The sequence below is a fragment of the Phoxinus phoxinus genome (genome assembly GCF_949152265.1).
Source record: "Phoxinus phoxinus genome assembly, chromosome: 10".
NCBI classification, from domain to species: domain Eukaryota; kingdom Metazoa; phylum Chordata; class Actinopteri; order Cypriniformes; family Leuciscidae; genus Phoxinus; species Phoxinus phoxinus.
In genome coordinates, this window is record NC_136885.1 from 6,384,643 (window position 1) to 6,402,299 (window position 17,657).

At 38.6% G+C, this 17,657-nt stretch overlaps 1 protein-coding gene across 1 annotated transcript in view; it reads left to right on the forward strand.

Annotated features, from left to right (window-relative positions):
• LOC307005103 (plectin-like) overlaps positions 1 to 17,657 on the forward strand; it is a 107,591-nt gene that overhangs the window by 27,061 nt on the left and 62,873 nt on the right. Inside the window, 5 exon segments of the mRNA XM_079624915.1 lie at positions 5,236 to 5,297; positions 10,272 to 10,361; positions 12,972 to 13,049; positions 13,527 to 13,619; positions 16,309 to 16,475. Of these exon segments, the coding sequence (XP_079481041.1) occupies positions 5,236 to 5,297; positions 10,272 to 10,361; positions 12,972 to 13,049; positions 13,527 to 13,619; positions 16,309 to 16,475 (490 nt within the window).

Below are 17,657 nucleotides of genomic sequence, written 5' to 3' on the forward strand. Positions count from 1 at the left end.
AAAACTGTCACTCATCACCTATTGCATAAATCTTTATCTCTCTACACTTATCAACCCATTCTTTGGTGATGCACATTGCAAGGTCAGCATGTTCACATAAACACACACACACACACACACGTGCAAACAAGAAATTATTCTTTTAAAGAATTTTCCTCTCCTTTCTAGCCGTTGATTTTGCAGCCTCTGGTTATGTATTTCACTGGGGTTGGTTTAGATTCAGTAATGTTAATCTCCAGCGTGCGGAGACGTGAGCGGCCCATCCCAGAGCCTCACCCTGTCTTATTGGCAGCACACACTCTTAGTTAGTCATACTTGCCCAACCGCACAGGTATGTTACAGTGGTTAATCATTAAAGAGGCGTGTGTGCGTGTGTGTGTGTGTGTGTGTGTGTGTGTGTGTGTGTGTGTGTGTGTGTGTGTGTGTGTGTGACTTCTGTTCCTATAATGACTCCACACACTCATAGTGCTCAGTGTAAGGTAGTTGCACAACTCGTCACACTCTCCATTTCCTGTTGCATTGCTCTTTATAGATTGTGATGCTTTAGTGTGAGTGTTTGGAGAAGGGTGTGGGATTCTATGAGGCATGCGGACAGACACACCTTCCCACTCACTTTCCCTGATTCCACCCCTTCTTCCTGCCTCGGCTCCATTCAGGGATTAGGCGGAGCCAAACATAACCCGAAGTGCCCTGCAACCACCCATGTCTCACAGGAGTCAGAACGGCACGAGAGCAGGCCCAGAACCCGTAGCCCACTGACATCATTTACTGGAGATAGGAAAATGGACAGCAGAAATTAAACGGGAACCTTAAGTCTTAGCGGGAACATTGCTGCAACGTTGCATTTGTAAAAGTGAGGAAGCTTGTAGAGAGCAGAGATTTGTGGCTGACAGGACTGTGACGTAGAGGAGATGAGTACTCAACAGAGACGGAGGGAATACTCGACCGACAGCCTGGACGGGGACAGGAGGGAGAGGATCCCCTCGGATGACTTGTATTATCAGGGAATGCTGAAATCCTTGGACGGCAGGAAAGGTACAGGGACAGCGTTCTGATACACCGGCTCATGTGGGAAGAGACCTTTCTGTGTTGTATATTAGGGTATGATCTCAGACACGCTTATTTAGAGATGCACGTCATGGTCATTGAAGAAAAGATCATCTTCTTATTCAGTATTTTCATCTTGGATTTAAAAAATAGATGTTTTTTTAGAAGTGAAACTGCAAGATATTATGACTGACTATAATTTCAGTAAAAAAAAAAAAACATTTCAATTTTACTCAAGTCTTATAAAAAAAATATATCTTATTTTACTGGAAAACAAGACAAAATACTGATATTGATTTTATGTATTTATTTATTTTGGCAGTGTAATCTTGATGTTTTATTACTTAATGGTTCTTGAATTAAAATAGACCAACCATAAAAATAAAAAAATCCCCAGTTTTTAACACAATATTGTGAGCAAACAGGATTATATTAGAAGATATTCCTGATAAAACACTACAATAAGCATTCCATTAGTTAACGCATTAACTACTATTAACTAACAATGAGCGATACATTCTTTACTGTACTTACTAACTAATGTTAACAAATGAAAACTTAGTGTAAAGTGTCACCTGCATGATATCAGATATTATTTTAGAAGATCTCATTATGTAATTCTGAAGGTTTTTATTAAAGCAGTAAACGGTTTATCACTTGCCTTATAATGCTTGCCCTCTGCTCAAGTGCCTTGCTTACAGTCGTTATTTTCAGTGTCAGTAATTTGTGCAATAAAAAGTCTCACACAGCAGGCGTTTCAGAGTTAAAGCTGTCTCTCCTGACCAAGGCCATTGTGTCAATATTGATATAGATGGCATATATTTAGCAGTATATAGATGTGTTAATTGGGTCTGAGACAGCGTTCCCTGTTGTCCTGTCACCTGATCACCTGACTCGTACAATATGCCATCAGCAAACGGAGACAATGCATTAGTCATTAGAGGTATACATATCACTGCATAAAATATAAGTGAGTACATTCAAATTTTATAGGTAAAATATAGTGAATTATCTTGTCTCCCTCACACATTCCAGAGGACAGGCTTGATCACAAAGGCGTTGGTTTAAACATTACACTGTAACGTTATACACGTCAAGGTAAAGAATGGTGCTCAAAGGGAAAAGGTCTGTTGAAGACCCCGTACTGGTGGTCATAATACACACCATCGCCTACAGTAAGACTCTTCAAACACTCAAAGGGAAGTCTTGCATTAGAGGTCAAAGTTTATTGCCTCCACCCATGATAGTCACTATGGTTATATTATTTCATAATATGCTCATCATACTCCGCCCAGGAGAAACAGAAGTTATGCGTCTGAATCAGCTGTTCCCTCAATGCACGACAATAGATGGGAGAGTCGTGTCGTGACTCGTGGCCCAACAAACATCTTCCACTCCTATATCGTATTATGCATTCAACGGTCCCGTTGCACAAAACTGAACCCTGGAGCGTAATAAGACTGAAGTGTTGGGCTTCGACTGAACTTCATGTATTCAGGGATGTACTGTGTTTGGTGTTTGCTTTATGTTTTGGGTCACGCTTTTCTCCAGGATTGTTTGATACGTGATTCATACAGTGTCTGTATCCTGTTGACTGTCAGTGTCCCGGTAGCTGGACACTTCCCACACGTTGTATTGCCTTTAGCACATGTTTTTAGTAATAATAATACTTTAGGTATTATTCGAAAGTTTAAACACTCACAATCCTGTGATCCTGTTTTGAAATTGGACATTGCACGATACCATTGGTGTCTTCAATCAGATTTGAGGGACAAGGTTACGGTTTATGTCGAGTTTAGGCTTACAACAAGGGTGAGGTGCTTCTACATCAGTGTTATTCGCCCTCCTTTCCCTCTGATTTTAGGGATAACTCATGGATAGGGTTGGGTTTAGGGGTAGGACTAAATTTTTGAACAGGAATGTTGTCTTAATTGGCACTATCGCGGTAAATGACAGCTAACAGTCTTTCAGTCCTTGCAAGATCCGTCATCCCCAACATTCAACACATGGATGGTCCTGTGCGCCTCATGAGAAGTGATGTCCACCGGTCCAGGTTTGGGCTCTTCAGGCCATGAAGCGTTCTTCTCAATCCTCATTAGAGAAACTGTAGCTGAGATGATTTGAGTTTACAGCAGTTTTCTTCTTGCACTTGCTCCCAGATAGAGGTGTATTCGGAAGACTACATCAAAGACTACCAGAAAATCAGTGTTTTTTTATTCTTATACATGGCATTTTGTGTATTTTTACAGTAACATTGCAGTCTCACTCATATTTGGTGGCCTTAACTACTATCTATTAGCATGTAATATGGATTTACTGTGCAACTACCATATTTTCCAGACTATAAGTCGCGCCGGAGTATAAGTCGCATTTATTTAGAAATGTATTTCACAAAATCCAAGACCAAGAACAGACATTTAATCTGGAAAGGCAAGTTATTCAACTACACAATAGCACACAGAACAACAGGCTGAATAGGTGTCCGGTATGTTAACGTAACACATTAACAGTTATTCAGCTACACAATAGCATAAAGAACATATACCTGGGAGGCTGAATAGGCTAAATAACATAAGCCAGCGAGTCCAGCAAGTTACCGGTAAGCAAGTTCACCAAGCTCCCGATCTCATTCCTCAACACTGAATCCATTGAGTTCTTCCTCGGTGTCGCTTCTGAACAACTCCGATAACTAGAGCGCCCTCTCGCGGCTGTAGACGGTAATGTTTTCTCTTGGTTCATCTCAGTCAGTATGAATTTTGATATATAAGTCGCACCTGACTATAAGTCGCAGGACCAGTCAAACTATGAAAAAAACTGCTAATGAGTTTGAGGTACGGTTAGGTTTAGTTGTAAATGTAGGGTTAGGATTATATGGGTTAGAGGTTTAGGGTTAGGGTTGGGCTATGGTTATAAGAGGTAAGGTCTACTAAAGTCAGTGTTACTACAAATCCAAATCAAATGCAAGTACTTTAAATGTAATGAAGATGCACCAACATGTAAAGTATATAATACTTATATAGGTTGCACTATTTATTACATGTACTTATTATAGTAATTATAATAACTGTGTTATAACTACATGTAGATAGCATACTAACCTTAAACCTAACCTTAGCCCATGTAGTTACCTTATATTACCAGTACTTTCTTAGGTAAGTACAATGTAAGTACATGTACTGTACAATAAAGTGCAACTATTATATGTTTTAGCTGGCCACCTAATGTGTGACTAACTTTACTAACTAGTACACTAACTTTAACTGCAAATGTGAGCATGTCATTTTAAAACACAGTAATGATGACAGATGCATGAGACAGCAGTGTGGATCATGTTCTCTTGTGAAGCAACATGATTCTGCAGGCTGTAGGTGTGTCTGTGGTGACACACACTGAACATTAAAGCTGTCCTGCCTTCATGGTAAAATTTCCCAGCCTGAGGCCTTAAAATACATGCAACACATTTTCTTCTCTCCAAACCTGTGCTCCGTCTTTGCGTAACAATGGAGCTGCCTAGACCCAATCATTACTCTCCAGCTTTACCCAGAGATCATCTTTCTCACATATAAGGCTGTGCCTGTGCTGTTTATATATTGTGTGTAGGAGATGTAAGGCATTACTACTCAAAGAACTGATTTGAAATCATTCTGATATTGAGATTTTGATCTGATCACATGCAGTTCAACTGTTTCTTTTTTAAAGTCACCATGAAATCAAAATCGACAGTTCTTATTTTTTTAGTGAATATTGCAGTATTTATGTATCCGTGCACATTATTACTTTATTAAACTCATGGGGTCATAATCTTTAATCAGAATAAGTCCCCCCCTCCTCTTGCAGCGACATCTCTTCTGTTCTCTGATGATGTTTACTGGCGTGAGGGCGGGGCAACCTGTCACTCACATGAGATCCACCAATAGCAAACCATCCAATCACTTCCCAATGGACAAAATCAAGTCCCGCCCTACATTTGTTCTGGTTTGAGAAACTTTTTCACTCAAATACATTTCACAATAAGGAAGAAAATACTATTGCAACTTCCATTTCATGCAGACTTTTGTGTTTGTAGCATTCAGTGCATCAGTGTTGTTGATTTGGTGTGGTCGTGATTCTCCAAATTCTCCGATCCAGACGTTTACTCCAAACACTGCTGAAGTGTGTTAAATGTTCTTTTTTCTTTATCTTTTGCAGATGAACGGGACAGAGTGCAGAAGAAGACTTTCACAAAATGGGTGAACAAACACTTGATAAAGGTACATTTTTGTTCATTTTTACTGTTCAAATTTGGTAAAGTTTGTTTAGAATAACTAATAATTTGAACTGGCAAATCCAATGCAATTTACAATCAAATAGAAATGTCATTCAAAGATTCAGTCCTCCTGAAGTAACCTGCGGTTTACTAGATTTAATAACAGCTTGCTCCAGCACAAACACTCTTTTGGCGTTAAAAACCACTGTCAGGATTTAATAAAGAAGCGCAGTGAAAAATAATGAGTGCTGAAAAACTTATTGAAGACAAAACAGTCAGTAATAAAATAAGAACAATCGCACTTTATTCACAATTCTGTTCAAATTTAACTAGCAGATATCACCATGAAACTTTCCCAGTTGATTACACCTATATTAAGATGAGAAAAAAAGTTTTCTGTAATTTAATGTTTAAATATGCAAATTAGGCAATATCTAATTAAATATGCGCTAATTTGCATATATTTAAAAATAATAATATTTTTTTCATTGTGTTCACATATTAGATGGTAAAACATTACTACTTTAGTTATCATGTAAATCAGAATATACTGTCAATAGCCTTAAAAAAAAAATTTCGCCATGTTTTTTGGAATAAAATGTTATATAAATCAGGCTAGGAATAATATATTTACAAATCCCTCAGTAAATGTTGTCATAATATAACTAGGGACAAGACTGGAAAGTTTAGTGTATATCGGTGCTAATGGAGTGGAGATTTCGGACTTGGAGAATGAGAAAAAAGTCATTTTGAGAAAACAGGCTTTAAAGATTTATCATCAGCCAATGAGATTGCACATTCAGCCCTTTTACTTTCACAATTGGTTGCTGATAAAAAGGAAATGACCATATTTGGATCCGACAGCATTGTACAGGAGAGAGAGAGCTTACTAACGGTGTGTGTGATGATGGGGAGCAGACAGAGATCGTGAAGTTGAATTTGTGAGAAATCTACAGACGCAAACAGACAAAGTGCAGTAAAATAAAGACCTAAATGTGTATTTTGGACTTTTTTTCAACACAAGTCTGAAAGAAGACATGTTATTGAAGACAAATATCCTCCTTAAATATCCTCAGCGCCTTAAATGTTTAAAAACTTTGTATGTGTTTTGGCCGTTCGTTTTGGGAGCCTAATAACACGGATGTTTGAAAACGGGTTTCAAAGTGCACGTTTTTTGAAACCGATACTACAGTAGTCAACATTTGAAGGATCAAAAAAGTTCATCAAAGTTCACCGAAGACAAGAACAGGTATTGTTCAAAATTCATGTATAACTTTGATGAAAGGTTTTGATCCACTTCAAATGTTAATCTAACATGTATACCACTTGCCAAATTTCTCCCAGTTTATCATGTCTGGTTACCAGCATCATTTTTAACCACTATGCCACACCACCCAGTTTAAGTTTGGGAGACGTAACAGTGGTTGGGCTGAACATGATTTCTGTGTCAGCTCTGGGATTATTTTAGGTGAGGACAGATATTTGCAGAGAAGCAGGTCATATCCGGTCTACACGGGTTATAAATCTCTTTAAGTCTAGTCTAAATTGTCTTGTATTTAGGCCGAAAAGGGGTGCACTAAAAACTAAACAAAAGATAATTAATATATGCAACACTGGATAAGAATGAAGGTTTTTTGCACTCTTACAAATCAGTCAAGCCTGTTAATTCGCTGTAGATGATGAAAAAAAAGAGAGCACTTCAGAACAAAAGAGTTAGAGATATAAGACAAACCCGCATGTTAAGAGCATCTGGATTCATTTAGCAACTGCAATATCATATTCAGGGTATAAACACTTGCCAACGGTAGCGCATGTGCTGCGCAGATGTTTGGCTGTGTTAAAACCCTTCATCTGTGATAAACAAAAGCCGTGTTCAGATGGGGAGGTACATTTGTGTTTCATAGACATTCATTTTTGTATTTGAATCCCATTTGAATGAAATCCCTCAACACTTTTAGGCTAATTTTGTGTCCTGACAAATCTGCTCCAATCTGGGTGTTAATATCTGTCATTGTCATGTTTGTCTTGTTTTCACTTTTTTTTTACCATCAAATATAAGTCAAACTGTGTTCTACACTGACACATCAATATTTGACTGTTTGAGTTTGACCTTGACCATCACTGATAGCTCAGTTAGTTTCTGTCGTCAGCTGTTCTGTAGCACTTATTGCTTTGTGCTGACTGAGCTGAGGATGTGTGAGGGAAAGATGGCCGATGCCGAATATATGGGTATAGACAGTACAAACGAGACTTATTACTGTATGATGATACACACAGTTGTTGGTGATTTTCCAATGTACTCATTTAACCCTTATGTGCTGTTGGGGATGTTTTCATCCACTACGGAGTATTTTTGAGTCTTAATTTGGCCATAACTTTCTCTGTGTTTAAGCAAATGGAATGATTTTTGGTGACAAATCTTATTTTGACACATATTTTGGCCAAAAACTCAACAGTACACTGTGGGCAAATTCACTACCCCATGTAAAAGCCAGAAACTACTCTTTTTTTTTTTCTTTTTCTTTTTTGCACAGGCCTATCTAAAGGGTTAATGGTGCCACCTGGTTAGTAAAAAATACAAATTTTACCTCTTCCCAACAGGGAAAACCACCAACAATCAAAAATGCATGATTATATGGTGTCACGTCTTTGCAATCAAAAAATGTGGTTATAATGGAAGTCAATGGGGCAAAAACAGCCACGAACAGTAAATGAGGGAGAAAAGGTTAAAATCTGATGCTGCACAAAAACTAACAATGCATCAAAACCAATGTTGTTTCTAATCTTTGACATGTCCAAGACTGTGATAAAAGGTTAAAAAAAATCCAGTCCACAATCACATTTTATATTGAAAATAAGTCATTTTGTGGGTTTTTCCCCCAAAACAGTGACATAATTTATGAATTTGGCAATTAAAGAGTTAAAATCCTGATTTAAAAAAAAAAAAAACATTTAGTAGTTTTGATCAGGACTGAGGTTGATTAATAGATTTATGCAAAAAAAAATTGCAAAAATATTTATCTGATCAATTTTTACAGCAGTTTAAAGTAGTTGCTGTTTTCAGCCACGAACATAACGAAAGGGTAGTGAATTTGAACAATGCACAAGGGTTAACATAGACTGCGATATAATACATTATAGCTTATTATCTGTGTGAGCTTCTGCTAGTGGACATGTTGGGTAATATAGACTGACCTCTAGTGGCTCAGAATGACATCTATCTATCTATCTATCTATCTATCTATCTATCTATCTATCTATCTATCTATCTATCTATCTATCTATCTATCTATCTATCATCATAGGTTTTGAAAGGAGAAAGTAGAGTACAGTAAATGTTCAGTTTTGGCTAAAAGACTCCATTTGTTTCTAAGCCTAAGAACTGATGTAGTTTCAGCATTAGCCTTTAAATCATATTAATCTGAATGTTGTCCTTCATTTTCAACCTTCACTTCTTTCTTCCATTTTTAATCAACTCTCACTCTCTCTGCCCTCCACTCTCGTCCTCCTCATCATCATCGTGTTCTTCATCTGTTCCTCTCCATTCCCTCATCCAGCACTCGAGAGCTGAGGTAGGTCCATCTGTCAGCGTGTCCCAGCAGGCCTTGCATGCACAGTATTTCTGTCCTCCTTAAGGCTCTTGACCTGGGGGTTTCTTCTGCTGTCTCATGAAGAATGTAGATTACCGCTTACAGTTATAGAGCTTGAAAAGATTTTAGTTTTATGTAGTACAGCAAAATAAATCCAACGCCTGCCTCATTACGCCACTTCGTCATTGTACTTTGGATTTTGTTTTTTGAAAGCAATTGTTTTGTTCTTTCGTCCTTACTGGAGCTTGACATATTTAATTGTCATTGTATAAAATAATAATTTTTTTAATTAGTTTGGAGCGGGATTGCAACGTCTGTCATTTCAGCCAAAGAAAAAAGTTCTGTATGTTTTTTTTATCATTCAAGCGAAGATCTGACCCAGTGAGGTTTCATACAGCATCTGTATGTATGACTTGCTTGATTTAAAAACAAAGAAAAGAAAAAGCTTCAGAATTTAATTTACACTGTCACTCAGTAATTCATTTGTCGGATATTTTTTGACGTGAGGCAGGTGTGCCACCCTTCTGCCTGGAGCGATGCATTGCCCCGTCCTGTACTTGCTGAGCAAAGCATGCATTTTGAATCCGGTGTTGTCTTTATCCTTTTAACAAGAGACATACATGCTTGTATTTAGAAGTTGCCTATCTTAAAGTGATAGTTCACCCAAAAAGGAAAATTCTGTCATCATTTACTCGCCCTCAGGTTGTTCCAAACAAGTATGAGTTTCTTTCTTCTGCTGAACACAAAAGAAGATATTTTGAAGAATGTCAGTAACCAAACAGTTGACATTGACTTCCATTGTATTTTCCCCCCCCCATACTAATATGGAAGTCAATGGGTCCCATCAACTCTTTGGTTACTCATATTTTTCAAAATACTGTATCTTTTTTTGTGTTCAGCAGTTCTGTATTAGAAAAGTGGATAGGGATTTAAACTGTCAAGCTCCAAAAAGGACAAAAAAGTACCACAACAATTTTTTAAGTGAATTGGAATATGTGACTGAGTTGTATTTTTGAAGATTGGCATCACCATATACTTTCCTTGAATGAAAAATAAAGGCAGCAGCTCATGAGGAAGGATAAATAATGAATATTTTGACCAAATAATAGGACCAAAAAAGGAGAATTTTTGTCCCCTAAACCAATTAAGCGCGAACCTGGAGCTAATCTCATTGCTCAACTCGTTTTGGTGTGTGGTGTTTGTTCCAGCTTTATGTAGGCAGTCAGAACTGTGATTGCATGAGCAATAAAATCTTTAGAATCTTTTCTTCAAAAAAGTTAGTTTGCGCTGAACTAATGATGCTTTCTAAGCTGTTTTCTTACTGCAGGGATGATGTGATTTTTAATGCGATACTCATAAAACGATCTTTGCTTTTTCTCCATCCTCAGACTCAGCGTCATGTGAATGACCTGTACGAAGATCTCCGAGATGGACACAACCTGATCTCCCTTCTGGAGGTCCTCTCCGGGGAGACGCTGGTGAGTGTTATAGATTGTCTTGCACTCATTTCTATGGCCCTGTCCCAATTGACCCTTCGCATGGAGTTTGATTGACATGTGATCTGACCAATCATACCTCGCCATCCGCCATTTTGTCCGACAAAGCAGTCAGGAGAGTTAGTAGATTACCATGGGAGGATTTGAACTTGAGAAACGGAGTGTACTGACGTCTTTCCGCGGTTAAAACAACATTCCTTCTGATGTTCATTCATGTTTATTTGATGATATAAATGAACAAGAAGGAAGAGATGATCGGTTCACGAGCAGCTTTAACTGAGGCGACACAGCGATCTGTCAGACACATTAAAGAGCCACAAAATGGTATTTATTTATTTATTTTTTAATGTAAATTACCAAAATTTTAAAGGTGAGACTTTGTTTAATATCAAAAGTAACCGAAAAGTAACCTGGTCTGTCAGCACGTTGTCAGTGTCCTCTCTGCTCCGCGATGTGTTTTTCACTGTGTGAGAACATGATGTGGTGTGAGCGCGGCCTAGCTTGTCAGACATAGCAACAGTAACTAAAGGGGCGGGTCTTTGCGAATGGTCAATTGGAACCCTAATCCCTCGCAGTCTTTACACCGCTTTGACTGTCGGGTAGAAGACTGTCGGGTGAAAGTGCGCTTCGAGGGAGCATATCTGCTGCAAAGGGGAACTGAAAATGACAAATGGGACACCCTGGAGGGCCACTGCCCTGCAGAGTTTACTTTTAACCTTAATTAAACACACTTCAACAAGCTAGTCAAGTTACTAGAAAATTGCAGATAGGTAATTTGATCTAAACTCTGCAGGACAGTGGCCTGGATTTGTGAAACCCTGCCTGTCTTGTAGACCATAAACCCACAAGACCGCAAGAGCACATGAAGTGTGCCATTTGGGACAGGACCTATGTAGGGCCCATGCTTCTGCTAATGCAGCACAGCCAAACAAGAGAAAACCCATCGCTTCTCCCATTCAGTTTCCAACCTTCCCACCCTCAAACATCCAACCTTGCCCTCAGCCTTCAAACAAATCCCAAGTCCTGATCCAGACCTCCAGGTCAAAGAAGACCTGAACACCCCACCATATTTATGGGCGATGCCTTGGAATAGGTCTTCGAATTCGAAAGATGTTATGTTGAATCACATCCAAAACACTGGGTTCAGATTCAAAATCTTGACATCATCCCATCATACTGCTTAATTTCTTGGCTATAGACATTAACTTCACTCTCTGGCTTTTTTTTTTTTTTTTTTTTTTCTGTGTGGCGCCTCTTTGACTCTTTCTCTGCCTATCATTCTATCTTCCTATGACACTGACCCACCATCTCTTTGCTGACCTTTCCCCTTTGACCTCTGTCTGCTCTCTTTGCACTTCTCTTGCTGGGTCAAGACGAGGGAGAGGGACGTTGTGCGGAGCGTACGGTTGGTGAGTGATGTAGATGCTTCATTGGCATGGGTCACTCACTGTGGCTGGCTTGCGCATGATGTCACTTCCGCCAGTCTCGTTGTAGTCATGTTTTCATTCACTTCCTAGAGTTACTTTGATGTTTGTCAATGCTTTCTCAACTGATTAAAATAAAAAGCTAAATGTTAAAAGACTTCATTAAGAATTGTAAATCAAAATATTTAAAATCTGTTTGGGGGGAAAAACATTGCGTCTTAATAAAGAACGTTTTTTCTTTTAATCTGAGGGACTTTTATTTTGAAGTTTCACTGGTAGGAATAACATTATAGTTGCCCCTTTTTCAATTCCACTTGCGCATGACTGAGGCTTTTTCTCTTTATGACACCATCTCTCTGAACCTCGTCATAGTTTGGGTGTGTGACTGAAATAGCAAATGGTATCTAAGTAACAACCCTGACTATTAGCAAAATGCCTATAATTGATCTTGACTTGCAGTTTTCCAGTTATCTGTGTTGATATATTTCCTACTGAAATAGAAAGTTGGGATATCAAAGTTGGTATTGTTAATGTAGAGGACGTGCTCATGCTTATACGCACCTGAGCGCAAGTTGAACTGGAAGATAAAGATGGTATATCATCAATACAGATTTAGTTTTAAGTTCACTTACATTTAAATGGCATCAATGCTAGCAGACGTGGACTTAAAGATTTTATTTCATGGGGTCTTGTCTTTTGTATTTTCTTAGTGTTCACATATGAGGTTACACTTTATTTTGATGGTCCACTTTAGACATACTACTAACTATAAGTAACTTTGCCACATCATGTCAACTACCAGTCATTAGAGTATTAGTAGCTAATACTAGCACTTTATTTTGATGCTCCCCCAACAGACATACTACTGACTATAAGTAACTTTGCAAGTACTGTACATGTCAGATTATTATACTTACCTGAACCCTAACCTAACAGTCTACGAATATACTATAATGAGAGTTAGTTGACATGTAGTTGCAAAGTTAGTCTAAAGTGGACCATCAAAGTAAATTGTAACCATATATATTAGCTTCATAAAAAGGTTCTCCATGTGTTTCACTCTTCCTTCATTTCGCCCTTCAAAAGAAGCTTGGATGCTCAAGGACAGGCCTCAGTCTCATCCCCTGTGTTATGAGTCTTATTAACCGGCTTCTGTCTGTCTCCACAGCCTCGTGAGAGAGGACGCATGCGATTCCATAAACTGCAGAATGTGCAGATAGCACTGGATTTCCTCAGACGCCGGCAGGTACGAGACCAGCTCATCTTTCAAATGAAATTAAAACGATAGTTTATTCCAAAATGAAACTTTTGTCCTCATTTACTCAACCTCTTTTGTTTCCAAACCTGTATTTTCTTTGTTTCGTGGCTTGCCAAAGGTGATGTTTAGCAGAATGTCCAAGCTGCTCCCTTACATAAAGTGAACGTTAATTGGGACCAGATTCTGGTCACGGCAGATCTGACCATCAAAGATTTACAAAAAGCCAAATTGTGGCATCATCAGTTGTTGTTGTAAGGATTAACTTTCATAGTGTGGAAAAGAGTAGCTTGGACATTCTGCTATAAATGACTCATTGAGTGTTTCACAGGGGAAAAAGTAAGTCATACAAGGTTTATTTTTAGGTGGACAGTATTTAAACATGCTTACAATGGTGTTTTGTCAGACAATCTCTCACATTAAACTTGAACTCAAATGTGAATTTATGTTCTTCTCTGGAAATCACAGGTCAAGCTGGTGAATATCAGGAATGATGATATTGCCGACGGAAACCCAAAGCTGACATTGGGTCTCATATGGACCATCATCCTTCACTTCCAGGTCTCCTATTCTGTCAGTGTTAAGTTCCCATACCATTTACCTCCTCGTCCTCCTGGGCTCCAAATCATTCTGAACAATCACTTAAAACTGGGTCAATCACCAGTTCACTTGGGTCATAATTATTTTACACCTTCCAATCAAACATCAACGGGGTCAATCATTTTAGCTTCAAACCAGTATCTGCCTCAAGCAATAAAATAAGTTTCTCTTGTTTTATAATATATCCAATATGATATAGTTTTAGTATGCGAAAATGAAGATTTTGTAAGTTAATCTGTTCAGTGTCTTGGGCAACATGAGGAATTGAAAGTCTCTGATCTAATCTAATTTCATAATCTAATATCCAGGCAATTTTTTAGACCTAATTATGTGAATCTGTTGTTCAACGTGTTTAATTACAATCACACCCTGATTTATTCCACCTCAATCAATAAAAAAAAACAAAAAAAAACAGTCATGTTACAGCTGCAGGAGTCTGGCGCAAATTCAGACGATTATGTTGCTTGGGTACGTCCAGCTTTTGAGAGAGAGTCTGGTTTCCTTGGATAGAGGATATAAGTTGTCAGCGCTTCTGTTTTGTCCAGAAGAGGCAGAGAGGTTTATGTGTACGAGAGGAGTATGGACTTCTGCACACTTCCCCATGAACTAAAAGAGCTTTCTCTTTGTGGACGTCACCTGAGCAAGAAGAGAGTTTCATGACCAGGGTTTTAGATGGTGCCGACCTCCCATGTGCTTATATTCAATCCTGATTGACATTAAACACTATTTATTGATTGTTTAATGCAGTCTATACTACGTCATTTTTATTAGGGGGGCCAAATTATTTAAAGGGATACTTCAGGATTTAGCATTAAGCTTTGTATCAGTAAAAAACCTGTAGTATTTTCAAATTACCGTGCTTCCCTCCCTCATGTACCCCTGAGACGAGAGATTTATGTATTTTTTGTCTGGAAAAAAAAATGGTCATTTTGCGTCATCTGAGGCTTTTTTGGCCAGAGGCTAGAGACTACAGCCAGTAGGAGGCGCTAGATCCGCATGTTTTCAACCCACCCATAGAGGAGATCTCACTCACAGAATGTACAAATAGTGTCAGCCATCTTTTATTTGGAAGCTAAGCTAACAGTTTCTTGTTCTGTGGAGAAAGCTGAGTAGTAGCGGTTACCATCCTCTTTTTCCCAGACATGTCCGGCCGTCGAGATCGTCCAAAATGTCCAGGATTTGGCTTTTGCTTTCTGCAGTCGCATTCATAGTTTACATGCACACCTTTTGTTTCAATCTAACTGAATTTATTCCGATTGGTGAATCTGAATGTAGTGTTTACATGAACGTTAAACAAGTGATCGGTTGATGTGTGTTTTACATTGCTAAGAAAATTCCCGCTCCTCTGTGAGAGATACGAGACCGGTACGTCTCACAGGTGTCGCTCATCAGTAATCACGTCACCGTCCTCGCGTCGTTCTCCCGCGGCCGTCAGTCTCGTCCTGCTCACCACAGTAAACATGATGAATGGCGACTGTAGAACGCAAAAGCCGAATCCCGGACATTTTTGGCGATCTCGAAATCCCGGGCAGACTCGTCACAGAGACTCACAATAAAACAGCGTCTTTTAAGTTTCGAGTCAACTAGTAGCCTAGCCTTGTTGTTTAACTGCGCTCTTACCGGTAGGCGTGGCTTGGGAGTGGCCTCGTAGGGCAGCGAAGAAAGTGCATTCTGGGAGTTGTGGTCTTTCATCCACATGAGCCACAAATACATTTTCTGGCTTTTCTCAGTCTAGAAGGCTCCAAATTCAAAAATAATTGAAAAAGCGACGGTGGCGAATTACGTCAACTCGTCTCAGACGGACACCAAAACGCGATCACATGACTCTTTTCAATGGCCAGGCTGCAGCAATAAAGGACTCTCCTCTTTTTTCTCTGTCTTAAGAGACCAATGTTTTGCTGACCTTTAAAGGGGCTGCATGTAACTTTTTCACTCTAATAAAGCATAAAAATACCATAATATGTTTGCATATATTGAGGAAACATCTACCTTGGGTTGTTTCGCCAAGTGCATAGTGTACTGTAAATGCAGATATTGAATATGGATCACTTTTAAAAGAAGATGTAAGCCATTCGTCTAAAGTGGATATAGTCAACAAATGGGAATTGGGCATCAAGACCTGCAGTGTAAATGTGGCCTAAAAGCTTCTTCACTTCGTCGGTCATTAGTGTGACAGCTGTTGTCAAAATAGTATAGCTTTTTCTGTCATAAGCTACATCTCTTAACAAGCATTGTATAGTGAAACAGAACTTTTTGCAGGCAAATACACATTATATTAGTTAACTATATATATTTAGTTTATAAATGTATGCTTCCAAGTTGATCTGTTTGAGATCCTCATTGTTTTGTGGCAGATACTGTTGTTTAGCTACTTCAAACGGTGAATTCACAAGGTAATTGGATTTTCCTTTAATGAGCTGCGTGGTTTTTGCTACACGTTCATGCATTGAGTATGACGACGGGGTCTCAGAAGGATCTTAGGAGGTCAATGGTATTTAGTGGGAATTAATTTGCATGACTAAGATTTGTTTCATACCTGTGTGAGAAATCAACCACTTTAATGATTTATTGATAATTATACAATAAACATATTGCTACCTCTGCTGCATGTCGCTAAATCCATGAAACTCACTTTTTTCTGGGCTGGTAGATTTCAGATATCCAGGTGAACGGTCAGTCAGATGATATGTCAGCGAAGGAAAAGCTGCTCCTCTGGTCTCAGCGTATGGTGGAGGGTTATCACGGTATCCGCTGCGATAACTTCACCACTAGCTGGAGGGACGGAAAACTCTTCAACGCGGTTATACACAAACATGAGTAAGTGCCTCTTTACCAAAGCTCAAGATTAAGATGTGTGCTTGTATAGTTAGTTGCTCCAAGTCTAAAGTCGTTCAATAATAGTCACGTGATTCATTCTCGTTTAGGTTACACTTTATTTCAATAGTTCCCTTTAGACATGCTACTAACTATAAGTAACTGTGCAACTACATGTCAACTAAGTCTCATTTGAATATTATTAGACTATACTAGACTGTTAGGTGTTAGGGTTCGAGTTTGTAGTATAAGTTGACGTTGTTGCAAAGTTACGTACAGTTAGAAGAATGTCTAAAGTGGACCAAGAAAATAAAGTGTTAGCTTGACTTCCTGATATTTTCTTGAAAGATTTATCCTCAGTCTTTTTAGTAAGTAAGTTTTTTCTGATTCATTCGCTGCTATAAGTAAAAAAGAAGAACAATAAAGTGGAGTTTAACAATTAAATGATAAAACTATTTGCACTACAAACCAGTGTGTTTATCATTATGATAATGAATTAAAATGACATAACAAATACCAGTTTGCAATATAAATTAGCATAACAGACTATTTTTGTATGGGTAAAATAAGTGGAAGCGGATGACCCGCTTTTACGTTAAAGGGGTGGTAAAGTATGATTTCACTTTTCTAACTTTAGTTAGTGTGTAATGTTGCTGTGTGAGCATAAACAACATCTGCAAAATTGCAACGCTCAAAGTTCAAAGCAAAGGAAGATATTTGCTTTTAAAGAAAAGGACTACAACAAACGGCTGGTAGGGACTACACGACATTCCTCCAGGGTTAGTGACATCAGCAACCCTAAAATGTACATAAGCCCCACCCCCGGAACACACAGTCCATGTTGAGAAGAGGAAGAGTTGTTGTAGTCGAGCACATTTGTGAGTCATGACAGAATATGCTAATTGAAGATAGTTAACTCCACATCAGCAACATAAATTCATCAACTAACCATTCAGACACGTCCTGTTGCTTCTACATGTGTCACTTCTTCTTGAGTCTCTCCATCTTTGTCTGACTCCGTTTTAACATTAAAGGAACACTCCGACTTTTTGGGACTTTAGCCTATTCAACTTATCCCCCAGAGTTAGATAAGTCCATACATACCTTTTTCATCTCCGTGCAACCATTTACATCCAGTCTTTGTGCTAAGCTAGGCTAGTGGTGGGTGCGTCAAACAGACTTATA